General features: G+C 36.5%; 1 protein-coding gene across 3 annotated transcripts in view; it reads left to right on the forward strand.

Annotated features, from left to right (window-relative positions):
• Positions 1-26,597, forward strand: part of LOC113051294 (piezo-type mechanosensitive ion channel component 1-like) — a 99,431-nt gene that overhangs the window by 61,020 nt on the left and 11,814 nt on the right. The window contains exons 8-36 of one of the 3 annotated variants that reach the window (XM_026214903.1): positions 2,553-2,727; positions 3,116-3,220; positions 4,704-4,794; positions 4,873-4,967; positions 5,257-5,517; positions 8,365-8,470; positions 9,858-10,039; positions 10,127-10,275; positions 10,591-10,749; positions 11,714-11,796; positions 11,950-12,113; positions 12,306-12,482; positions 13,205-13,330; positions 13,792-13,992; positions 15,810-16,014; positions 17,484-17,588; positions 19,021-19,177; positions 19,912-20,155; positions 20,234-20,330; positions 21,370-21,535; positions 22,063-22,152; positions 22,274-22,350; positions 23,051-23,128; positions 23,699-23,799; positions 23,890-24,001; positions 24,100-24,183; positions 24,483-24,667; positions 24,740-24,855; positions 25,799-25,963. In XM_026214903.1, the coding sequence (XP_026070688.1) occupies positions 2,553-2,727; positions 3,116-3,220; positions 4,704-4,794; positions 4,873-4,967; positions 5,257-5,517; positions 8,365-8,470; positions 9,858-10,039; positions 10,127-10,275; positions 10,591-10,749; positions 11,714-11,796; positions 11,950-12,113; positions 12,306-12,482; positions 13,205-13,330; positions 13,792-13,992; positions 15,810-16,014; positions 17,484-17,588; positions 19,021-19,177; positions 19,912-20,155; positions 20,234-20,330; positions 21,370-21,535; positions 22,063-22,152; positions 22,274-22,350; positions 23,051-23,128; positions 23,699-23,799; positions 23,890-24,001; positions 24,100-24,183; positions 24,483-24,667; positions 24,740-24,855; positions 25,799-25,963 (4,056 nt within the window). Of the gene's footprint in view, positions 1-2,552; positions 2,728-3,115; positions 3,221-4,703; positions 4,795-4,872; positions 4,968-5,256; positions 5,518-8,364; positions 8,471-9,857; positions 10,040-10,126; positions 10,276-10,590; positions 10,750-11,713; positions 11,821-11,949; positions 12,114-12,305; positions 12,483-13,204; positions 13,331-13,791; positions 13,993-15,809; positions 16,015-17,483; positions 17,589-19,020; positions 19,178-19,911; positions 20,156-20,233; positions 20,331-21,369; positions 21,536-22,062; positions 22,153-22,273; positions 22,351-23,050; positions 23,129-23,698; positions 23,800-23,889; positions 24,002-24,099; positions 24,184-24,482; positions 24,668-24,739; positions 24,856-25,798; positions 25,964-26,597 lie in introns of all 3 variants that reach the window. The other 2 variants (XM_026214902.1, XM_026214900.1) reach the window with 2 other exon arrangements.

Here is a 26,597-nt window from a genome sequence, read left to right on the forward strand (position 1 = left end):
AAATAGAGCCTCAAGTTGGTGAGGTGAAGGTGGTGTATCCTGCCAGACTTGCATAACCCACTGAAAAGCAACACTGAGACTTAAGCCTTAGATATGCATCTGGAGAGTGACACCCACACCTACTGGCCATAAAACCTGGCTTGGTGAGGTTGCCAGCTCTGTGCATTTTTCATGACACATAAATCTCTGCTGACCTCTGTGCTGTTGTAGATGACTGTCACAGCTGTAACAGTGAGATAAAACTAAATTCTGCTATACATCATTGTCACATACAAAATTGTGCATGCGCACTGCTGTCACATTAAGGCCCCGTCCACACGGAGATGCGTTTCTGTAAATACGCACAAATTTTTTATCGGATAGGCTTTCGTCCACACGGATCCGGCGTTTTCGCAAGGTGAAACCGCTATTTTTTGAAATGGAATATAAAAAGATTACAAAGTTCACAGTTATAGTACACAGTTCTTAGTTTGGGGGGGGGGGTCCCCACAAAGTGTGAGCAGTCAAGTTGCATCTCGATGAACAGACCGTATGGTGTGAGCACTTAAATCCTGAGCATTGGCTTGACATCGCATGCAATTTACTCATACAGTGAAAGTAGGTATTTAACAAAAATGTTAGCATTGTGAAATGTTATAACTATTTAAAAGAACTGTTTTCTATGTTAATGTATTTTGAGATGTAGTTATTGAAATATAGCCATTATTCCAGTCTTCGGTGTCACATCAAAATCATTTTAATATGCTGAATTGGCACTCACTTATTATTGGTGCTCAGTTATTAAAACAACAATCAACACGAAGTGTTCAAAAGGATAAAAAACACAAAAAGCCCATAGGCTTATTTCCATTGTGGTCCTTAAGATGGAAGATGAGTAACAGTACATGTACTAACAACATTGAGGACAATGAAGAAAGGGAGCAAAAATAAAAAGACATATAAATAAACAAAAAACACTAATAAAAACACACACACACAAAAAAACAAAGACTAAATTCCCAAAAAAACAAGCAGACACACAAGCAGACAATACAGTTTTCCTACTACTTCAAGGATTTTTATTTCCTTACTTTTTTCTTTTTCTTTTTTCTCTTTATAAGTTTAATAAGCAATTTTTTATTGAAGATTTAAAATGATTATAGGAAGAGCTCAACCGTTTAAGGTTTAAAGGTAAAACCATTCCACAAGACCGCTGCAGAGTATAGGAAAGAGTACTTCCCCACACAGCTCTTAAAGCGGCAGGGCCTGTAATCTGTGGATCTCCCCCTGGTGCAGTAATTGTGCATATCACTAATTTTTGAAAAGTAATCACATAAATATTTGGCTGCCAGATTATTTCTTATCTTATAAACTAAACACAGTTTAAGTTGAGAAACCCTCTCCTCCACTCTGAGCCACCCAAGACTTGAGAAATGGTTAGGAAGAAGATGAGTTCTAGGATGTAATTTAAGGATCACTCTGAGTAGTTTATTTTGACAGATCTGTATCTTGTCTTTAAGACCTTTAGTAGTGCCTGTGTACCAAGATTTTCAGGCATAGTCAAGATGACATTGAACAAGCTCATCAGCCAGGATTTTTGATGTTTTACTATCTAAGAGGCTGGATATTCTTGCCAGGAACTTAGTCCTTTGGCTTACCTTTGAGATAATTTTTCGAGCCATAAGCTCCCCTGATAGTTTCTTATATAATATACAGCCCAAGTAAGTAACTGCTTCTTTGGCTGTAATTTCAACAATACCTACGACTACCCTGAACCCCATAGCCTTTTTCAGTTTATCTCTGGACCCAAAAAGAATTGATTCTGTTTTGCCAAGGTGGATAGACAACTTGTTGTCTGTTAGCCAAACACTGAGGTTAACGGGTTCTGAACTAAGCAGCCTTTCCACCTCTGATTTGTCTTTATGAGAGACTAGAATAGCGGAGTCATCTACAAATAAAAACATTATCAGTGTTGAAAGCAGTTTTTGCTGCTTAATTTTTGAAATAGAAAAAAAAAAACATTGTAAATGTATTTGATTTCACGTTTGATCAATTGAATGCATCCTTGCTGAATAAATGTATACTGTTTTTTTTTTTTTTTTTTTTTACTCATACCCCAAACTTTTGAATTGCAGTATATCATGGTTTTCAATGGATTTCAACATGGATAATAATGAGAAATGTTTCTTGAGCACCAAGTCAGCATATTAGAATGATTTCTGAAGGATCATGTGATATCATGTAAAAACTGAAGACTGGAGTAATGATGCTGATCAGCCTTACCATCACAGGAATAATTTATATATATATATATATATTCAAAGTGTTTGACCAATAGTGTACTGTATATATGAAGATGGTTCACACATATTTCAGAATGGGAAAAAGTACAACATGCAGTATGATGGTTTAAGTCCTGCCTTCGAATTTAAACAGCCAGTAACCAATTGGTGGTGGACTAACAAGCAGAATATCACAAAAACCTAAAGGCTACATGTACTCCTCACATTTTCTTCAGCAAATGGGGTCCCTGAAGTTTGTTTTCATTTTTTATTTTTTATTTTCTGCTTTAGACTCTTTGGCCTGAAGGATATAATAAAGCCTGGAAACTGTTCTTCTTTTGACATCACCCTCAACATGGAGCATGACTGGCCAGTGTACGTCAATCCTGGCATTCTTCTCCTCTTGTACATCTCTGTGACTATTCTGCTGAAAATCAACAGTTACAGTCATGGCCACACAGACAAGGTGCTTTCACACATTTGTTTGTTCAGTTAAAGGGATGATTCTCCCCAAAATGACACTTCTGTCATCTTTACCTGAATTTGTTCACATCCTGTGAGTGTAAATAAGCAGAAAGTCCACGCTGTTTTTCAAACTGTGGAAGGGCATCATATTCAAATGTATCTAAAGCAATTCAATGAATTTAATGATTAAATTTTTTGCCTGAACTATCCATTTAAAGAGCTCATTGTGGATGTCATGTACAGTAAACCCAGACACATTACATTTGTACCCTTGTAAGCCACTGAATAACATTTGACTGTTGTTTGTGTACAATAATGGAGTTTGGGTAAGTTGTTGATATATTGTCATTATGATATCATATATTAACTGATGTAATGTGTTTGTGGAGACTGATGAGGGTGGAGCAGTTGAAGCAGTACAGGGTGAGGCTGGAGAGGAAGTGGAGCTCAGGCCATGGGAGGCAAGGAGACATAGTAATGAAGATGACACTAAGGTAAGGCTCAATCACTATGGTTACGTTTGCCTACCGATATATTAGTTTAGTCTACATAATCTACCAGCTTAATTTTACTAACAGAAGTATTTCATTTTGTTTACATGCTGAAACAAACATTCTTTACAAACTTTGCCTATGACCTACCTACTCTACATACAACACAAAACTGACCAACTTGAATTAAAACATAAAAATAAATAAATAAATAAAATATCCTGGGCAAGCTCAACGTTTTTATTAAAACCAAGCAAATTTACTCACATTTTTATTCCAAATCAAATGGGGGTACAGTATGTTATACTGCAGCGCTGAGTACAAAATAATAAAAAATGTGATAATAATAATGATAATAACATCCTTAAAAAGCTTGTATGCTCATGTCTTCGACTCATTGTGCTTTCACATAGGATGTGTTTGCAGTCCACTACTGTTCCATGGCTGTAAACCACGAATATTTATGTATACCATAAAAATGTCAAATCCAAATGTTGTTACTTCAAAATGCTTTTTCAGCATTGTTACTCTTTTTGCGTAGTACAGTAGTACAATCTTTCATATGCATATTCACATTTAAAAGCAATTAATATAACAAATTATTCAATATATTTAACTTCTAGATTTATACATTAAGCTGCCCGAGCATGTGGCAAAATGTTTAAACACAGCCTATAGGCTACTTTTCTAAGGCTATCACAAACATTTTAAATTAAAACCACTGACAGAAAAAGCCGCCTCTTGTGCCTTTTCTTTCGCATTTAAATCTTTACTACAAACAGTCCGGCAGGACATATAGATCTTTGTTTTTCTACCTCCACGAGTGCCATCTATTAAGTGGTCTTGTTTATATTAAAGTGAATATTCACCAATTTTTTCAAAAAGCTTTGTGTTGACTGTGATACACAGTAGACTTCAATTATATGCATTTATGGTGTATTAACTACATTTTCTTGACAATATATGTACATTTTTACAGTGAACGATGCACTTTGACTTTAATTCCATACAGAGACATTCAGATACAGTACATTGCTTAATGAAAAAGTCATCTGTTTATTTCAGTCAACACTGTGTGATTTTTACTATGTTAAAATGAAAATTCTGTCATAATTTACTATCATAATAGAATATATTTTATATTTTAATAGAATGTTGGTAATCAAAGAGTTTTGTTTCTATGCAATCTATTTTTTTTCTATACAATGGAAAGCAATGGGGAACAAAACTGTTTGTTTACCAGCATTATTCAAAATATCTTCTATTATGTTCTATAGAAGAAAGTCATACAGGTTTTGGAATTATGCCTTGAGTGAACTATCACTTTAAGAGCATGGAATGTCTGTTCCTGTTGAATATTCTCACCACCTTTTACCTGATAACACATGATGTGGCATGAATATTTGATTAATTAAAGAAATACAAACCCGATTAATTACTTATCAAAATAAGTGTCTTATTTATTTTATTTTTTTGTCTGGTTTAGCAAACGCTTCTCACCAAAGGAGAGTCACCGGTGTCTGAATCACAAAACTCTAAAGAACCTGTGACCAATGGTTCAAATCAACATGACATAGGTAGGGCAATGTACATTGTGCATTTACACGAACAGAAGATACCAGTTCACATTCAAGTCTATACGTGTGTTTGTGCAGGGCCCAGTGGAGAGGCTACAGCCGATAATCCTCTTCGCCTGGTGGGACGCATGATCTTGCAACAAAGTTACATTTGTGCCCTTATAGCTATGATGGTAAAACAGATATTTTCTCTATCTGTAGATGTTCAGTTTTATGCTGATACACTGTCTGAATTTTTTTTTACTCCTGAATAAGAGTGAGTTAATGAGTTAAATAGTTTGCAAGAGTGTGAGTAAAAACAGTGACTTCAAGATGGAAATTAAAGTGTTGAAATGCTTACTAATTTTTGGTTTATGGTCTATAGAATAAGATTAAAAATACTTTCCATTCCTTTCTATATCAAGACAGTTTTCAAGAATATGTTTTTGATGTGTGTATTTGTATTCTTGCCCCCCCCTGCAGGTGTGGAGTATAACATACCATAGTTGGCTGACGTTTGTGCTGCTGCTGTGGTCGTGTGTTATCTGGATGCTGCGGGCACGTCAACGCTTTGCCACTCTTTGCTCTCCCTTTATCCTGCTGTATGGCTTAGCACTTTGCTGCCTGCAGTATGTGTGGGCCATGGACCTGGAAACGGAACTGCCCCAGCACATTGGCACCATGAGACTGCACCAGCTGGGTTTGGACCGAGCACAGTACCCCTGTTTGCGCTTGGGAGCCATGGTGAGGACAGTGGAGCGCTGGCAAATTATTATTTTTTTTTAATGACTGCCATTATCATGTTATACAAGTTGATATTTAATAAGTTGTTGTTGATATTTATATTGAAAACTTTCTGGGTTCAATAGATCTTAGTTCAATCAAACATTTAGAGAATTTTCTACAGCATGAAAATTTCTTTTGGCCTTCCTTTTCTTTGAAAAAAAAAAGGATTACAGTGAGGACCTTACAATAGAAGAGAATGGAGCCTATAAGTAATCAATAAAGTTCTTAGTGGTTTAATTGTATAGCCATAAGACATAAACAATACAAGTTGTATACAATTTTGCAACATCATATCCATAGCACTATTATAGCTAAAACTCTAAAATGACTTTGAAATTAAAATTAAAATTATAAAAGTTTATGAAATTATAAAATGATCACTGGTTCAGTAGTATAGCCACAAGACAAATAAACAATAAATTACATGAGTTTAAAGGGGATACTGCATCACACATGCAGTTTCCACCAATCTCATGTTAATCTTTAGTATTTATAGAGTAGTATTGCATCCATCATATCACCGAATAATTTTTATTCGATTTATAAAAGACAGATACAGATTTGTATTTTAAAAAACATTCATCAAAGAAATGCCGACAAATTTGCATAATTTGTTGAAATGGGCTGCTCTTGCTTTGGCTGATGTGCGCACACTCTTCTGGGAGAGTGCCCATACAAGGAATCCTGCCCTTTGCGATGTCATGAAGGCATAGAAATACTCTGTCATACTGTAAGTCCAACTTGTTTTTTAAAACTTTGGCAACGTTTATGATGAGAATCCAACTCTTTAACAGTGACTAAGTCAGAATGCATGAAATAGCATTAAACCTCCCCTTTAACATGATAGAGTTTAAAAAATTTGGTAATCTGTTCTGTCTGAAGTTGCATACAATTTTTGCAATATAGTTTTCATGCCAACATGATACCTAATACCCTAAAATGACTAAAACTGTATAAAACAACTTTTTTTTCTCAAACTTTCAACCGATCTGTTGTTGTGATTTAAGAAAATCATAAGCTTCACATTTCTGCATTTAAATCCTCCAAAAATGTTCCCCATTCAATTCCATTGTAAGTGCCTCAAACTTTTTTTTATTTTCATTTAATTTAAGAAAACAAGGGAGAAGTTGATTTTTGTTTTTTGGTGGTTAATCACCATTACACCTCAAATGCTGTCAAGCTTGACTTGAATTGTATTGAACCTAGTCTGTTCTTTTAAGTCAGGGTAAAGCAGGGTTAACTTACCGTGAACTAAACCCTGAACTCTTCTTTGATTAACCCCAAACCTTGCTTACTCGAGGTATGTGGTTCCAAAAACGCGTCCGGGAGTAAGTTAATTCAACTCAGAGTATGTTCCTGATTAAGACTCAAGACATTCTCAACAGAGCGACGAAATCGACAAGTCACTATAGAAACAGACGCTAAGAAAAAGCGCGCCAATCTGTTTCTTTGTTCTTCTTTAGTTCATTAGTTGTTTACATGCTTAGTGCATAGCGCCACCTATTTGACGGCTGTGCAATCATTTTTTATTTTTTTTCATTTAATTTTTAATCCTTGAGAATGTGAATTATATTGTTTGTTTTATGCTAATTATATATTAAGTTATATCAGATATGTATTTTGATTTAGAATTTCGACATTATAGAAAATGCCGATCCATTTGTGAGATAATATAAAATGTGATAAATAAAATAAATATATATAAGTTAAACATTACCTTGTCATAGTGTTTTATAATTTATGCAGATAACTCTTATATATGCCATTAAAAGAAATAATCATATTAGAATAATATTACCTTATTTATTACTTATATTAGCACTTCCTCATTAACATATCAAATATATACAGGGTGCGATTTGCCGGGGGAGATGCGTGGAGTTTCCCCCTTTCTGGTCAATGTATCCCTGCCTCTGCTTAATTATTTTTTATCCCCCCCCCCTCTCAAAGTGATCAGTGCTACTACAATATTTGCGAGACGGATCACAAAACTTTTCACGGATCTGTGGTTTGATTAAAGTCAATTTTATTTTAAAATGCTTTGGCTGCCTCTCTGTATTCATCACTCAGACTTGCTCAATGTCCTGCCCACGCCGCTATCTGATTGGTTACACCTCTTGAGTAATAGCCTATCAACACTTGCGAGATGGTTGAAGCCGGTCCGCCGGGCAGTGGAGTTGCTAACTTGGCGACTTTGTCGCTAGATTTAGCGACTAGCGACAAATCTAGCGACTTTTTGGGCAATTACTCTCTGGTGCTGCCACACGAGCGCGAGGTCTCCGGAGCAGGTTAAGTTCAGAGAGTGAGTTGCCATGACTACTAATATACCCTGAAAGTTACCTCCGTTTTTGTAAACGAAAGTTGAGGTTATCCGCTTACTTGCTCTTAAACATACCCGTGTATGTCACTTAACTTGCTTTCTGGAATACCCCCCTGTTCCTGAAGGCACACCAATAGTACACATTTTCAAAATATTCTTACTCAAACACACTTAATTCAACTAATTAGCTTCTTAGTGGTAACTCCAAGACTTGAAATGAATAGGTCAGAAAAAGTATAATGTGTTTTGTTGGTTTTCTGTTTAAAATTCAAACTTTAAATGGCTTTATGTATTGAGATACAGATGGCTGCAATAAACCTTGAATATTGTGAGAAATGTAGATAGGAAAACTTGTACTCACTTGCTACATCTTAAGACAATTCAAACATACGTAAACTACATGATCAGTCATAATTCTCATGATGTTTCATAATACACTGAGATAAGTGTAAATATTGCTTCACTCTTTTTCTCTTTGTTCCCAGCTGCTGTTTACCTTGACATTTTGGCTTTTACTGAGACAGTCGGTAAAGGACATGTTCAGCAGGAAGAAGAGCGTGACTGCACCATTGCAGGAGGTAACCACTGGAGGTGAGCGAGAGCAACAGGATCTCAATAGAAATGATCAATAAATAATTTTGCTGATAGATCAAATACAGAGAGAACAGAAAGTGATGGTGGGGCTGGGGTCAAAACATGACAGGGACCGGACTCAAACTCAAATCTACCACATGAACACCCTGCCATTTGTCTGGAACAAGAGTACTAACCACAAAGCCATGACATAAAATAACAAAGATTCATTTCTGATTCATTCAGGAAGTTAAGGAAATTAAATCATTAATCACGGTCTATTATTCATCATTTTCAAAGCATTCGTAATTCCCAGTCTGCTCCACCTTGTCTTTTCTTCCCATTTCTTTCACTCAACACTCAACAGTGTGTTAAAAAAGAACTAGGCTTGCTGCTGAAATGTTTAGGCGTGACAACAGAGTAGTGGATCCAAGTGCAAGCCTTTATTATGGATTATCATGGGCAGAGTTGGGAACCCCCAGGGTGGAACGGACAGATCACCAGGTTATAGATGACCACCACAGCAGAGCAGATGAATTTAAATATTCCTACGGTGAAGCGGATGACCACTGCAAAGCAGATCTAACTGTAACAAAAAGCACAGAGAGGTTAACAGCGGCCTATGTGGCCGTAACAGGATAGGCAGAGCCTTTATAACCAGCTACTTTGACCATGACAGAACAGTCATAGAGTTCCCAGACGGCTTCCGAGACTGGGCCGAGACACAAGTTTAAGGATGACCTCCATGGTCGGTACAGGACAAGATGAGAATTCAGGGGTAGCCCTTTTGACTGTGACAGGACAGCCCTAATGGGACGGACAAAGAGCCCAGAACCGACCTCCTTGGACATGACAGGGTAATCAGAGAGCCCGGGATCAGCCTTATTGACTGAAGCAGAGCAAACAAAAAGTTCAGGAAAGTGCTCCTTGAACAGGACAGGACAGTCACAGAGTTCAGAATTGATCTCCTTGGTCAGAACAGGACAGATGGAGAGTTCAGTAATGGCCTTCTCAGCCTTAACAGAACAGACAGAAGTTTCATAAACAGCCCTCTTAGCCATAACAGGACATGCAGAGTGTTCACAGATCGCCTCTGTAGCCGTGACAGGGTAAACTGAGTGTTCAGGAATGGTCTGTTTGACCGGGACAGGGTGCTGAGTGAGGGTGGGTTTTTCCACTTGGTACAGTACCTGGCACCTGGTACTTTTTTTAGTAAGTGGACCATACCATTGCCAAACTGTGATGCGTAAAGTCTCCTGATCACAGATTGGCCAGAGAGAATTGTCAGTACCTGTGTCACTGAACTTCTGATACAAACATATACATATTTTGTTTTAGGGTTTCTCATTTCACCACAGATATTGAAGTTTGAGAGTCTTTCTCTCTCTCATTCTCTCTCTTTCAGAGAACACAGGTCGAAATGAGTCGATTTTGAAGGTGTTGGGTGGGCTGATGATGAGTCTGTACGCTAAGTACTGGATCTACGTGTGTGGAGGCATGTTCATCATGGTCAGTTTTGCAGGGAAGTTGGTAGCCTACAAGATCGTCTACATGCTGCTATTTCTGCTCTGCCTGTGCCTGTATCAGGTACAATTTTACCAGCCCACATATAAAATGTAATTTTCTCAACTAAATTTAGTCATAAAATTGAATGAAAAACTTCTCTGTCTTTAGGTGTACTATTCTCTCTGGAGGAGGTTGCTAAAGGCCTTCTGGTGGATGGTGGTGGCCTACACCATGGTGGTGCTCATTGCTATTTACACCTTTCAGTTTGAGGATTTTCCAGGCTACTGGGGAAACTTCACTGGATTCACAGAAGAGCAGTATGTCCCCTGGTTTACTATTATTTGCAAGTGTTTCGGATGAAGTATGAAAGGAATGTTCTTAATGTCATTCCAAACCCATGTTCATTTATGTCTTTGTGGAACACAAAAGAAGAAGTTTATCTGAAAGTTCCTGTCACTCTTTTCAACACAATAAAAGTAAATAAGTGGCCTATAAGCTCCAAAAGAGGGGAAAAAAGATTCAAAAGACTGTAATCACACACAATTGTGTTCAATGAAATGCCATATGGGTTTGGAACGGTGTTTGGGTAAGTAAATTTCTTGTGATAATTACATGTGATTCTCCATCTTTAGGTTGGCTGACATGGGACTGGAGACATTTAAACTATCTGAGCTCTTCAGCAGTATCCTTATCCCTGGCTTCTTCCTGTTGGCCTGTATTCTACAGCTTCACTACTTCCATAAGCCCTTCATGAAGATCACAGATCTGGAGAATGTTACTCCCATCCACAGGCATGGACAGTACCTCTGAACAAATGCATGCTTACATTTTAGACTAGGTTATTTTACTTAAAATAAAATGCATTTTACAATAATTTAAAAGGCATTATTTCGAACATTTAAAAGTTAGCATATGTAGTTGCTTACGTTTTTAACAACATTAATTCTGAATGCTGTTTATAATCATAATGGTTTCATTATCTTCTGTGGGATTTCTAAAAACGAAAAAAAAATTGAAATTGAAACATTCAGAGCTAATACAAACGGATCAAAGCTGCAGCACTATGCAGTGAAGCACAAATTGTCAGTTTTATAAGTCAGACATGTAAATACATCTACTTCTGTCTGGTGCTCTTTTTATATAGACATGCACATTTATTTGGAGCGATCTTCGATTTGTGACCATGTTAATTGCACATATTATTAAATTTACGTGCTTTAAAAAGAAACTGAAGACATTAACTTAATATTGAGATTAATCATAAATACATATTTTAAGTGATTGGCAGCCCTAGATTACAATTTATTTAAGGTATTCTTGTTAAAATTACTACCTTTCGCGCAATGCATTTATTTTTCATACAACATCAAACTATATACATTCAAACATTTCATTACAAAATGTTTAATTTCCATCATATTCTGTGTAAAAAAAAAAAAACTATATATACAGATATATATTTACTATGTATAAATCTTAAAAATTGGCTGACATATCTTTGAGTGTACTCTAGAAAAATGTATAAAAAAAATAATAAATCTTTATTTTGATACAAAAATGTGCTTTTGCAGATTTAAAAAAAAAATAATAATCTGATGCATTCCCAGGGGATTATTTAAATTTCTCCATTTAGTCATGTGAGATATTTAAGATATAGGACTAGTGATTTTTCTTTTCTGTTGAATTATTATTATTATTATTTAGTTATTTATTCTGTATTATCACTAACAGTGCTGTTGTTGATTTCCCCCACAGGAAGAGAGGTATAGAGAATCCGGATTTGGTTCGTTCCACAGAGGAAGTACGATTTGAGGAGGAACATCTCATTACAGAGCAAGGTGATGATCCATCAGAGGTTGACGGTGAGAGTAATAAATGCTTCTATTCCGGTGTAGCTCAATGAAATAATTTTATACTTAATACTGGCCAATACCCATATGATCCTCAACATACACCCCTAATTGTTGTGTCTGTTCTTTCTTTGTTTTCAGAAGCAATACCCAGCAAGTGGGCACTGGTGATGGACAGACTACTGGTGCTATCTAGGAAATTCTCGGACACCTTGACCCACATCCAGAGTTTCATTTGGAGAGTATTGGAGCTGCACATCGTCAAAATTGTGGCTTTTTTTGTCGTCTGGGTGGCACTATTAGAGGTCTGCATACTGCATCATTTAGGCCGTTTCATTGTGTCAGTTTCATAACCTGTAGTTATTTATGTAGTTTCTCTGCACACCAAAAAAAACAGCCATCTTCTGTTGCCTATCTAGTTATAAGGTGATAATGTGTCAGTGTATCACACTTCATTTGCCTTGTATTTACTTTCTTTTTCCCCACTTCATTCATAGCCAACTGCAATGAACTTGGTCCTGGTTGTGCTGTGGAGTTTTGCCATGCCTTACGGCCGTTTCAGAGCGATGGCCTCCTGTCTCTCCACCATCTGGGTTTGTGTCATCATCGTCTGCAAGATGCTGTACCAGCTCAGTGTCGTCAACCCTGCGGAGTACTCCAACAACTGCACCGTGGTGAGACAGGACACCTAAACACGCATGCTTCCAAACACACTTGAACAAAACCTGAACTCATTTATCTTTTGCCATATGGGACTACATATGGAACTACTCAGAACACCATATTATAATGACTTTTGCATGAGAAAGCACTCTCATTCACTAAAAATCTAGTTTATACTTACCAAAGTAGTTTTAAACACATTCATGCACCAAGTACGCAACTGCAACGTCGTCTCGCTCAGGATTTGTGTGATAGTTACGTATCAGCACCCTGCCGGTTTAATAAACTTAGCACTAATTAAACAAATACCCTCAAGCGTGGATGAAGTTAATGTGTTTAGTCTTGCGTTTTATGGATGTTTGGGATTTGGGATCTCAGGTGATTTACAAACACTATGGCTGTTCCTCCGGTTCGCTGCTTAAAAGGCTTGTGTTTATTCCAAAATAAATGGCTAAACTTTCCTCTTCAGAATAATTAGTCTATTCTTCTGACAGGATTTTGCCTTGCAGCCTAAAAGATGTCTAGCAGACTTGAAATGTCCCTTGTGTTTCTCGCCAGTTTGTTTCTTTCCATTCCGTAATTGTGAAGTGTCTTGAACAGATTGAGCATGATGTAGCAAACAAGATATTATGTCGGTACATTTCACTTTCAGTGAGGACAGAAAAATAACTTCATAATGAAAACTTGCGGGCTTGGGCCACATTGTTTACGTCTTTTTTTCTCTGTATTGTAGCCAATGGTCAATGAGACCAGTCTAGAACCGGATGAAGTTCTGAACTCCACGCTATATAAAGCACCTGTGGACCCAGCCAACTGGTTTGGTGTTAGGAAAGATGCCACTGTCCTCGGTTACACGAAGGTGAGATTGTTTTTCACCTTTCACATGAACAAAATAAAACAAAAATACTATGTTTGACCTGGAAGTATCTCCACATATGGCATATTTTTATTTATTTATTTAGGCATTTTTATACATTATGCTCAAGTCAGAAATGTCACAGTTTTGTAAGTGAAATCTCAATCTCTAAATTATTAGTTTACCTTAATTTTAAAGATAATAACTGGACACCACTTGTTAAACTTAACATGCAAGCTCATGATGTCAAATGACAACAATGTTGTACACTACAGTTTGAGAAAGTAGTATTTTGTGTACTTTGCAGTATTGTATACTACATAAAGCCTGTGAGCCTGGAGATGAGTTATATTGTACAAGCTCACAAGTGCTATGGGTCTTTATTAATGTGACACATCATTTTACATTGTATATGGTCAAGTTTTTGGTAAAATGCACACTAGCTCTGTGTTCTGTTCTGATAGGATCATCTGCTGGTCCTGATGCTGCTTGTGTTTGAGGCAACAGTGTACCGGCACCAGATTCATCACTACAGACAAAAGCAGTGCTCACCTCCCCCAATTCCAGTCGTCTTTCCCCAGGCCACCCGTGACACGCTGGACAAGGGTCTCCTCCACTGCATCAAATACCTGCTCAACTACAGCTTCTACAAGTTCGGCCTTGAAGTATGACATCAACCTAAACCAAAAACATCATAAATGCATGCTATTGGAAAATCTCCAATATTTCCCATAAGAGTCATGTGAAATCCATCCTTAAGGATCATTGTGCATTACAGTAATGAGAAATTGTGTGTGTGTGTGTGTGTGTGTGTGTGTGTGTGTGTGTATGTATGTATGTATATATATATATATATATATATATACATACATACATACACACACACACACACATAGTGGGTATAAAAAAAGTATCACCCCCCTTTAAAATAATCACATTTTTTTTCTTTCCAGCCTGAAATGAAGACTGACACAGTTTTTGTTTTATCCAGCTGTATTCACTCAGTGCAGCTTATAACATACAAGTGAATATACCAACACCAATGTTTCAGAAAATAAAAATAAAAAAATCAATCAATGACTTGAAAAAAAGGATCACCCCCCTTCTTAGCTAACCACCTTCTTAATGGCACACAAAACCATTTGACTTTCAACTGTGATCAGCTGTGGTCATTTTGATAAGCTCAACATGAAAAGAGCTTTCCTAGAGAATTTCAGTCCTTGGTAGTGCAACTGAAGCAAACAATCCACCATGGGTGGCAAGACACTGTCAGAAAATCTCCAGGATAAAATTGTGGACAGGCACAAGTCAGGAGATGGATACCAAAAAAAAAAAAACTTTATCAAAGCGCCAGGAGGAAACTGGTCAGAGAGAGTCTACCAAGAGGCCTACAGCAACTCTGAAGCAGTTGTAGGAATTTTTGTGGTCATTGTGTGCATTTTTGTGGTCATTGTGTGCATGTGAAAACAATATCACAAATTCTCCACAAATGTGGCTTGTGTGGGAGGGATGCAAGAGAAAAGCCACTCCTCGAGAAAGACCACATGTAGTCACGACTGAGCTTGAAGATTCTGAGGCAGATGAGACTAAAATGTTATTATTTGGCCTCAAGACCAAATTATATGCCTGGCACCTATCCGATACAGCTTATGATCCAAATAACACCATTCCTCCAGTAAACCATGGAGTTGGTAATATCCTGTTATGGGGTGTTTCTCTGCAGCATGGACTGGAACACTTATCAGGAAAAATGGATGAGGCAAAATACAGTCAATTTTTTTAGGAAAATCTGCTGCCCTCTGCCAGAAAGGTGTGAATGGGGAGAAGGTTTAACTTCCAACATGACAATGACCCAAAGCAAAACTGACCACACAGTGGTTGAAGAAGAAAAAAGGTGGATGTCCTTGCATTGCCTAGTCATAAACCCCATTGAAAATCTGTGAAATGATTTGAAGAGTGCAGTCCACAAGCGGTCACCATCAAATTGAACGGAACTTGAGAAGTTATGCAAAGAAGAGTAGACAAATATTGCAAAGTCTAGATTTGCAAAGTTAGTAGAGACAAATCCCAACAGACTAAAGACTGTAATTAAAGCACAATATGGTTCTACAATATACTGATACAAGAGGGTGATCCATTTTCTAACTCAGTGATTTTCTTTTTCTTTTCTTTTTCTTTTTTTCTTTATTATTATTTATTTATTTTTGACATGTTGAAGTTATATATTCCACTTGGATGCAATAAGTTGCACTGAGTAAATATAGCTGGATGAAACAAAAACTGTGTCCATCTTAATTTCAGGCTGCAAAGCAACAAAATGAGATTTGTGTTTTAAAGAGGAGTGATTCTTTTCTGTACCCACTGTATATGCATGTTTATGCAAATTTCAATATTGATACGTCAAACCATTTCTTAATATCACTTTCTATCAAAGTACAAATATTAAATATAATGATAACTTGTGCATCCCTTTCACCTCTAGATCTGCTTCCTCATGACTATGAATGTTATTGGCCAGCGTATGAACTTCCTGGTTATTATCCACGGCTGTTGGTTGGTGGCCATCATGGTGCAGCGGCGCAGAGCAGCCATTGCTAAGATCTGGTCAAAATACTGCTTGTTTCTGGTTGTCTTCATGATATACCAATATGTTTTGTGTGTGGGCATCCCTCCCGCACTCTGTTTAGGTGAGTCTACCACTCTATTCAAAACAATAGTGATGTCTGGCTGAATATTAATATCGCCATAACAATTTAACACCAATCAGTTTTCCTTAATGTTAAAGGAATGTGTGGGTTCCACAGCCTTGTTTTGTTTGGACATTCAAACAAGTAGGGTTCTTGTTAAAAAAAAAAAAAGGTTCAACATATGGCAATGAAACTGAACACAACACAAGACCCTTGAGATGCATTTTTAAAAGATTAACTGTTTTTAACAGCCAAGCAAAAGTGTTTAGCTGGTTGGGCTGTTAGTCTCTAAATCTGCCCTGCTTAATGAGTATCCAAAACCCCTCTAACTAAATTTAATTAACAAATAATTAATAACAAATTCTCAAACTATTATACAGTTTTTTTCAACCTTACCCTGGTGTACATACTGTACTCTCATGTAAAGTGAGGTACTATATAGCAAATCTCAACCTCTTGATTGTTATATCATCGTAAAGTGGGACTACGGTTTATTAACTCTATGTAAAGTTTGGGTATATGTTATATCCAATCTTTGCATTCATACAGTACGCTTACATAAAGAGATATATCACAAATGCCAAATTTTCTAACTATAACTAACTAAAAATCTAAATATATTGTTGCCCAGCTCTTTATAAAAAAATTGGGTACACTAGCATATCTAACGTTATCCAAATTCAAACATAGTATACTCGCATAGGATGATATATTCTATATATAGCATATGACAACTGCTTGTAGCATTTTCACTCTGCTAAATAGGACTATAAGGCATTAAGATATTAAGATGCTATTAAATTAAATTAAATTTATGCATTTAGCAGATGCATTTATCCAAAGGGACTTACTGTGCATTCTGGCTATCAATTTTTACATATCATGTGTTCTTGGGGAATCGAACCCCCAACCTTGCACTTGATAAGGCAGTGCTCTACCAATTGAGCTACAGGAACACTAATTAACATTCAGCTTTGAAACAATGTTTATTGTGAAAAGCACTATACAAATACATTTAACTTAACTTTATTTGACCTAAAACCAGTGTAAGTCTGCTTGGCTGCCAGCTATGGTGCGTAACAGCAAAACACTGCAATATCTACAGACAGTTGTCTGATGCCTGTGACCAAGAATTACCACAAATTACGTCTAAGATTTCTTTGCTGCTTAGTATTAATACAAGTTTGGTAGCACTTTATTTTACAGTCCTGTTCCCCATGTACATACTATGTACTTATTATAGTAATTACAATAACTATGTAATAACTAGGTACTAACCCTGAACCTACCCCTAAACCTAACCCTAACCCATGTAGTTACCTTGTATTACCAGAACTTTCTTAGATAAATACACTGTAAATACACTATAAGTACATGGAAGTACACGTACTGTAAAATAAAGTTCAACCACAAGTTTTCTCTGTAAGTGACCTGACTATGATAACCTGACATGTCTCATATGGCTATAGATTACCCTTGGAGATGGAAAACATCTGTAACTATCCATTCAGCTCTGGTTAAATGGATCTACTTACCTGATTTCTACACCCTCCCCAACTCTAGGAACCTCATATGTAAGTGACACCTTCAACTGAACCACCAACAGAACAGCAATATAATTACTCACCAGTTATCCTACCTATAGTAGCCTCAAAATCTATATAAATCTATATATATATATATATATAAAGCGCATCATTGTCTGTGATTAGTCGCAATTAATCATATTGTTATGCACAAAACTAATAATGCATTCAAAAGTAGTGTATTGTCCACTGTTTTCTGTTTTTTACAGCAGTATTCCTTTTACATTCCTTTTTCCCGTGACCCATGATTTGTCTGTATGTGTTTTTATTTTATTTTTTTTAAACAATGACTTTTCAGTACAGTTGTTGTATTATTTAAAACCAAAAGAACATCAAAACCTAGTTTATCAAATACAGGGACTCAGGGGCCATTTACACTACAACATTTTCAACCTTCCTGTTTTCAACCTTCCTGTGTTTTTCCTGTTCGTTTACACAACAATTATGTCTTGGGGACTGAAAACGCATATTTTTGAAAACGGGGTTTCAAAGTGCAAGTTTTTGAAAATGGCACCATTATCGTTTCCATATAAACACCCAATGTGGGACTCTTTGAAAACGGTGACATCATGCATAAGTGTAGTACGTGTTAGCTATGTAGACATGCGCAGTACTTGTTGATTTTTAAATGCAGGCGCATACAAACATACACAACAATGTCAGAGAACATGGTTCTGTTGTTGCTGCTCAAGAGTTTGCAAATGCTTCTTCGGCAAAGTGTAACCACAAATGCTATTCTTGCACGAACTCTGCCTCATTACGTAGTAACATTGGAAAGGTCTCTCATGACATAGGCAGAAGCACCGACCCAGTGTTTACAAAGCGAACATATAAAGAAATTCAATGACCTTTACCAAAAAAGGTAAAACAACAATGTCGGACAGTTTTGATGTTGGAGGAGAAAATGAAATGGAGTTTTTCACACATCCCTATCTTTCTGAACTGGAGTACACAGAAGAAGCGCTAAACATGCGTGAATTTGCGGTTGTGCATCACAAAGCTAGTGCCATACAAGTACTTGTGATTAAAAGTATATAAATATTTTTCTTTCTGTAGAAAATGACTGATCGTTTCACTAGATAAGACCTTTATTCCTCAGCTGGGATCATGTAAAACCCTTTGAAGCCTTGATCCCCATTGATGTCCATTACATGGAGATAAATCCTGGAATGTTTTCCTAAAAAACCTTTATTTCATCTTTCTGTCTGTCTGTGTATTTATCTATCTATCTATTTTGTCAGAATACTAAAAAACACTGGTTTGTAGTGGAAATAGTTTCACCAGTTGTTTCTGCTCTGCTGTTCTTCTGGTTATTTACCATTAGTGGCTATTGAATTCTGCTTTGAAAAATAAGGTTGATGTAAGGTAATCTAAGGTCCCCCCAAAATACACAAAATGTTTACAAAATGTTCTGTTGCAGCGGACTTCCTTCTGCTGATGTGTGCTTCTCAGCAGTGGACTGTATTTGAAAACGAGAAAAAGGAAGAGTGGATGGTCATGGGAGGTGAGAACAAAGACAACCCTGACCCCATGGAGGATATGCCCTTCAACCCAGCCCCAAACTTCATCAACTGCAGGTAACACATTGTGTGTATTTTAGTTTAGTTAAAAAACTTTATCATAGACCTAGTGCAAAAGGAGCTTTAAAGGAATATTGCACCCAAAAATGACAATGTGTTCACCCTCAGGCCATCCAAGATGTAGATGAGTTTATTCTGTAAATAGAACAGACTGGAGAAATATAGAAATAGAGTACAGCACTTACTCACTACTGGACTCACTCTGCAGTGAATGTTGTCCACACAGCATGTCCACATGACTCCAGTCCATCAATTACCATATTGTGAAGTGAAAAGCAGTGTGTTTGTAAGAAAGAGATCCATCAGGCATTTTAAACTCTTGCTTCTGGCTAAAATCCATAATAGCATTTCCTTCAGTGACAGAGTTCATCCCTTTTTGTCCTCTCACAGCGAAATCCAGTATCATACTATATTAGTTTAAAACTGTTTTTTCGCTTGTAAATGGTGCTTGATCTCTGCATTTTTCTCTCCTGATTCAGATGAGGCAACCTTTTTCACTGGATAAAGCAATTTTACAGATGGGGACTTGAATTTTAGCCAGAAAGCAATGGTTTGAGTTTAAAAAACATCTTTATGGATTTCTTAAAAACACTTTTTTAGAAAAGCAACTGCTCATGATTGCAGATTGCACGCTCTCCACCCGAGCCCCCTTTGCTGTTATATTTTGTCATTTCATCATCCGTTTCTTGTATTAAATATATCATCTGCGTGTCTCTCTCTATGTACTGAAGGTCCAATCTGGACATGGCAAAGGTCCTGGTGTTCCGGTACATGTTCTGGTTTGTGCTGGCGGTGGTGTTTGTGACCGGAGCCACTCGGATCAGTGTGTTTGGGTTGGGGTATCTCATGGCCTGCTTCTTCTTCCTGCTCTTCGGCACACGGCTGCTGATCAAGCCATCACGTACACGTCTGGTCATGTGGGACTGTCTGATCATGTACAATGTGGCTGTGATCATTTCCAAGAACATCCTGTCTGTGAGTGAGCAGTCCTTCATTCAGTTGACTGAGCCAGACAGCTACAACTTTCTTGCAACATATCTGCTCTTGTCTTAGATCCTGGCCTGTGTGTTTGTGCTGGAGATGCAGAAGAACTTCTGCTGGGTGATTCAGCTCTTTAGTCTGGTGTGCACAGTCAAAGGCTACTATGACCGTAAGTTTTACACTACTTCTTTGTTGTCCTAGAGCAGTGGTTCCCAAATTTTTTTCCCCACAGTGCACCACCTCTTTATCTTTGTTTATAAAGTACATTGTAGGGCTGTTCTCCTAATAGTCGACTAAAAGTTAGGCACATATCTGAGTGCGTGTGCGCAGTGTGGAAGCTATTAGCAATCTTATTGCATGACATGGAGGCACCGGTGTGACCACTGGCATTTTTTTCAAATAACAGTTGAAACAAAATACGTTGTACATTTTTGTCTTTGGTCTGCGTTTATTCGTTTACACTTACAATATTAACAATTAACGCTTTAGTTGACTAATAATCAAGTAGAAAATCTTTAGTTGAGGGCAGCTCTAGTACATTGTTACATTATTTTACATAAAGACTACAACATTTGTTGTTTTTGTCAATAGTAAGAAAAAATCAATTAAGGACTCACAAAATGTTGGCAATTAATTATTCCAAATTAAGTAAATATAAAAAAGAACATGTTTTGAGAGACATAGCATAGTATTGTTATGTTCTCGTGGCCAACACTGAAATATCATGTAATAAAATTTAAAATATTCGCCTGCTAAGTGTGGTAATTGACCAATAAGAACACAAGTTAAATTTACTCAACTTGAGTTTAATTTACTGTGTGAGGTATTAAGATTTATATGAAGTGTTTTGTTTTCTTGTATTACTAGGCTGCTTCCTAAAGCAGTAGTTCAAAAACATGTTCATACGTTTAAACTCAATCTGATTAAGAATTTAGTCAGCTACTGTAGGCAAATTAAATGTCCGCTCATTTAAAATATGAAAATATATTCAAATATCCGATGACAGAGGTGTTTGTTGTAACGAGACGAACTTGCTTCTTAAATGAACAGAATCAGCAGGCCAATGCTTGTCTTTAAAATGCACATGTATTGGATTAGATCCTTTTTTCCCACCATTTAAAATACTTTTCTAGAGCATGTGCACAACATGCCACATCACAGAGCACAATACAGATGTAATCATTTGTGTGTGTATGTTTCTTCCTCAGCTAATTCAGTGTCTGATAGTGAATGCTCACTGCCTGTGGAAGAGGCTGGCATTATTTGGGACAGTATCTGTTTCTTCTTCCTCCTGCTTCAGAGGAGAGTCTTCCTCAGTTTTTATTTCTTGCACGTATCTGCAGATCTTCAAGCATCAGCGCGACAAGCCTCTCAGTAAGTGCGCCCCCTGCTGAACACATCAGAAGGGGCAGTTTTTTCATGTATTCCATGCAAAGTCAGGTGTGAGACATTCATACTTCATACTTCTTCATACAGTCATAGACTTCTCTTCTTTGCTTCTCTGAAGATGGTGTATAAAGAAACAAAATAGCAATGCTAGCATTTTTATTTCAAGTCAATGATTGTTAACAGACAAATTATGCCATCTGTGCAAATAATTTGTTCATTACTATCAGTTAATATAATGCAGTAATAATGTTTATCATTAACTTTTTTTTTTCTTTTTTTTTGCATAAATGCATCTAGGCCAGGGTGAATTCAAAGGTTTTGTAAAATGTTTCTTTGTAACCAAAAACTTTACAACCTTACAAAGTAACTTTACAAAGTATAAAATGTTCAGAAATGTTGACTTTCAAAGTTGAGTGGAATACAACAAAACCAGTGATTTAGTGAATAATTTAGGCTATTTCTAAGATATAAAATGTATTTTCTGACCTGATTTTTTGCGTGTGTGCATTAAGGGGTTTTGAGCTGTTCCGAGCCAGCATTATAAAGAACATGCATTTCCATCAGCAGGCAGAGAAAAAGTCACTTCAGCAGCTAAAGGAATCGTGAGTTAACACTGAGCTTTTTTTTTTATTATTACCATAATCAGTAAACCAAACAAAAACTGTCACTATGTCCTTCCTGAGCTCTAGTCACTCTATATGTTCTATCTTTATTTTTCCTCAGGATGAAACGCATACGTGAAAAACAGCAGAAATATAAAGAAGGACGTAAAACTTCAGATACAGTGGACCAGCAGTCAGGTTTAAATGCATTACCTTTTAAACTAATACAACTTTGATCAGCTGTGGTTTGAAATAATTGTTTAATTGTTGTGGTTCCAATTGTGTGGGAAAATCTGTGGGATTCTATGGAATGGATTTTAATACAGAAAAATGCATTAAACAGAGTATTATACTCTTGTACAGTAGGTAAGCATTATCAAATTAGCAACAATATTTAAAATGCTGGTTGACCCACAAACATTCTATCACTATTTACAAATTTTTTATTTGTATTTTTTGGGATCAGACGTATGTGATATTTTTTTCTTCCAGTCTCTCTCTTAAATATAATTTACACTTCACAATATACAACCTTGGTGCATCGCTTTCGAGATGTAAAAACCAGTGCTGTTTGATATCACGTGCAGACATGAGTAAAGTTCTAGAGCTCTGGCAGTTGGGATAGTATATTTTAAATGAATAACTTTTTTAATTGTTACTTTTTTTATTTATTTAGTGTTTTTTTTTAAATAAACAAACAAGAGGAAGGGGATGTTAAGGACATTGTGAGAAAATACAGATTTTTTAATATACAGTATATAAACTAATATTCACAAGGATGAGAATTTGTAGTACGTTGTGAATATTTGTGTTCAAATTCCAGTGAAAACTATATGCTGAGATACTTGTGCATGTGCATCAGTCATAATATTACTTTCATGTATATTTTACCTCACAGACTCCAAGGAACAGAAGAAGGAGAAAAAGCGATCAAAGTCCAAAGGTTGGCAGTATCCTTGGATGGACCATGCAACTGGTACGCTCACAATCAGCTGCTACACTGTCTTACTAAATATCAAATACAAATCATTTCTTATCAAATGAAGATGGCAGTCTTCAGATTACTGTAGATATAATAAATTTCTGTACACTCCAGTGTTATTTTAGGATCTTTTTTTTTTTTTTCAGTTTTTATTTACACTTTAAAGTTTGTGTAACTTAGTTGAGTTTTGTCCTTTTTATTAGTTAGAAATATATATATATATATATATATATATATATATATATATATATATATATATATATATATATATATATATATATTTTTTTTTTTTTTTTTTTTTTTATTATTATTATTATATTTACTTTTAGTTTTAATTTTATACATCGTCAATTTAAAGAAAATTTGATTATTAGAAAAAAAATTATTTTATTTGAAGGCGCATAGTATATTTTATAGTTTTAGTTAACTCTGACCCTGGTCCACTGTACGGGACACCATGCATCAGGGGTTTGAACACATTTTCTGGAAAGAGAGAAAAGGATTCAGAATGCAACAGGGCTGCTAGAGCTGAGTTTAAGTAAGAGTCTGATGTTTCTGTTTCAGTGTTGCATTCTGGGGAATACTACATGTTTGAGTCTGACAGCGGAGAGGAAGATGAATCCTTTCAGGAGGAACAGAAGCCTCGTCAACAGACTGCTTTTCAGGTGACACGCTTTGTATTGAGTTTGTCCTCCGTTATATATTTGGTAAGGAAGTTTTTATAGAGATAATACATTATAAATTGTTTTCTACAGCTGGCATATCAGGCTTGGGTCACCAGTGCAAAAGAAGCCCTCAAAGACCGTCAGCAGAGACAGAGAGAGCAGAGAGCGGAAGCAAAGAAACAACAAACCTCTGAGGCTACAGGTTAAACACTGACCTATATAGCACAGAAACAGAGCAATCAGCTGCAGACATCATCATATAACAAATGAATATTGAGTTGTCCATTTCTCTGTGGTTAGCAGATGATGCTGAGGAAGGTGAAGCAGTTTCTGATGGGAACTCCAAAGAAGTGGAGGAGATGCAAGAGGAAGGAGATGATACAGGTAAGTAAACTCTGTCGTCTTCTGGTCAGTTTTCTCTTTGAAATCTTATGACAGATATGGGGTGGTGATGGCGCAGTGTATAAGACACATGCCTTTGGTGTGAGAGACCCGGGTTCAAATCCACTGTGAGACACCAATGTGTCCCTGAGCAAGACACTTAACCCCTAGTTGCTCTAGAGGCGTGAGACCTCTGACATATATAGCAATTGTAAGTCGCTTTGGATAAAAGCGTAAGCTAAATGAATAAATGTAAATGAAAGAGCCTCAGTTTGAGGAGAGTTTTCATTCTGATTTCACAGCATCTCAGGCCACTGGCAGTGACATAGTGCAGAGGATTCTGGACATACTGAAGTTCCTGTGGGTGCTTTTCCAGGCCATGGTGGACGGATTCACTCTGTGGCTCAACTTGCTCACCAAGCAGTATGTAGACACTTCCATGGTCCTCTCTGAGGAGCGTTACCTCTTCATTCACAACATCAGCCAGGTGTGTTACTCACTCAAACAATCATCCAATGCGTCGCTGGCATTGTTCTCATGAATCTTGTGGCATCCACAGAGACCCTCCAGAGAGCCCATGGATGATCAGATATCACAGGACAGTGAGAATCTGACTGTTGAGACATGCCTGGATGAAACTGACACAGACAATGTTCGCTTCAACAGTAATGTCAAGTAAGTCTGACCTGCCCAGCAGCCAGTTTCCTACATGGATAGTGTGTGTATATAACCAGGAACTTGTCAAAATTGTACATTTTCATCTGGATAATGTCATTTTTAGAGAGTTTGCTCATCTGTAATATACAGACCTTTTGTACAATGACTTTAAATGGTCACTATCACCAGCTAACTTGATTTGTGATCTGGTAATATTCCAGGAGATCTTTCCAGAATATTTGAAATTATTTATTATTAAAATAAAAATACAATAAAAACAGTAATATTGCGAAATATTAGGATTTAAAGTAACTGTTTTCTATTTCAGTATATTTTAAAATGTAATTTATTCCTTTGATATCAAAGCTGACTTTTCAGCATTCAGTTTTCAGAGTTCAGTGCATCATGATCTTTAGGGCTCAAGAAACAATATCAATGTTGAAACTGATTTTGCTGCTTAATATTTTTTGTGGAAACCGTGGTGCACTACAATATTTAGCAAAAAAAACTGATTTTATTTTTGAATTGAAATAACCACAATTAATAATTGAGCACCAATGATAATCGCTAATAATTTAGCACGAAATCAGCATACTGTATTAAAATGATGTTAGTGCAAGTCATTAAATCTTTAAAATTTAGTTTATTTCTAATCTTAAATTAGGTTTTGAATCCCAGATTTTCATGATTGTCTTTTTTCAATGGTTTGTCATAAAACATGTTTTTTTGGGTGTTTGATCATTATTATTATTTTTTTTAATTCTGTGTTCTGACAAAACATGACATGACTACATGAGGCAACTAGCTGGAACCAAACATTCTGTGTCACAGGACAATCCCAGCTAATTAGAATATAAAGTAGTTGATGTTTATTATACAGCAATGTTATTTCAGTGTGGCATATCCAGTGGGATGACTCAGTTTCTGTCAGTTACGAGCAAACGTCCCGTTTGTTTTGCAGTGTGGTTGAGTTGGAGACACTGGGTGGTTTTCCAAAGTCCCGTGACTTCGGCAGCACAACTCTGTCCTCTGAACTCACGTTAGAGCTTGATACAGAACCTTTTTACAGCCAGCACACCCACCGCCCTCGACGCTCCAGAACCGCAAGTGAACTGATTTCAGAGAGGTGCTGCTTTCAAGTGCTTTGAATGACATGACTGTATGATCTTCTGCCTTTTATTAAAGCGTGAAACTCAAGAAAAAATGTCTGGAGTAAGAAATAATATTTGTAAGAAAATCTGTTTAGGACGGTGTCTTCATACTTAGATTCTTTACATTTAACAGCACTTTGGTATGCTCTGATGTTTTTAAAGTGATTAAGAAATACATTTTAATCTAACTGAATTAGATTTTTTTTGTGTTATTGACACTTATTTTTTTATCATTAAAATCAGAAAAAATTCAGCATTAAAAAGCAGTGTGATGTATAAATGATTTACACAGTAAATATATATATATATATATATTTACATTTCACGTTATGTGAATAAAACTTGTCTGCAGTTTACCGTATTTTCCGGACTATAAGTCGCACTTTTTTTCATAGTTTTCTTGCTGGTCCTGCGACTTATAGTCAGGTGCGACTTATTTATCAAAATTAATTTGACATGAACCAAGAGACATGAACTAAGAGACATGAACCAAGAGAAAACATTACCATCTCCAGCTGTGAGAGGGCGCTCTATGCTGCTCAGTGCTCCTGTAGTCTACACTGAAAACATAGAGCGCCCTCTCGTGGCTGTAGATGGTAATGTTTTATC

This window comes from Carassius auratus, chromosome 32 (assembly GCF_003368295.1).
Source record: "Carassius auratus strain Wakin chromosome 32, ASM336829v1, whole genome shotgun sequence".
Taxonomy (NCBI): Eukaryota; Metazoa; Chordata; class Actinopteri; order Cypriniformes; family Cyprinidae; genus Carassius; species Carassius auratus.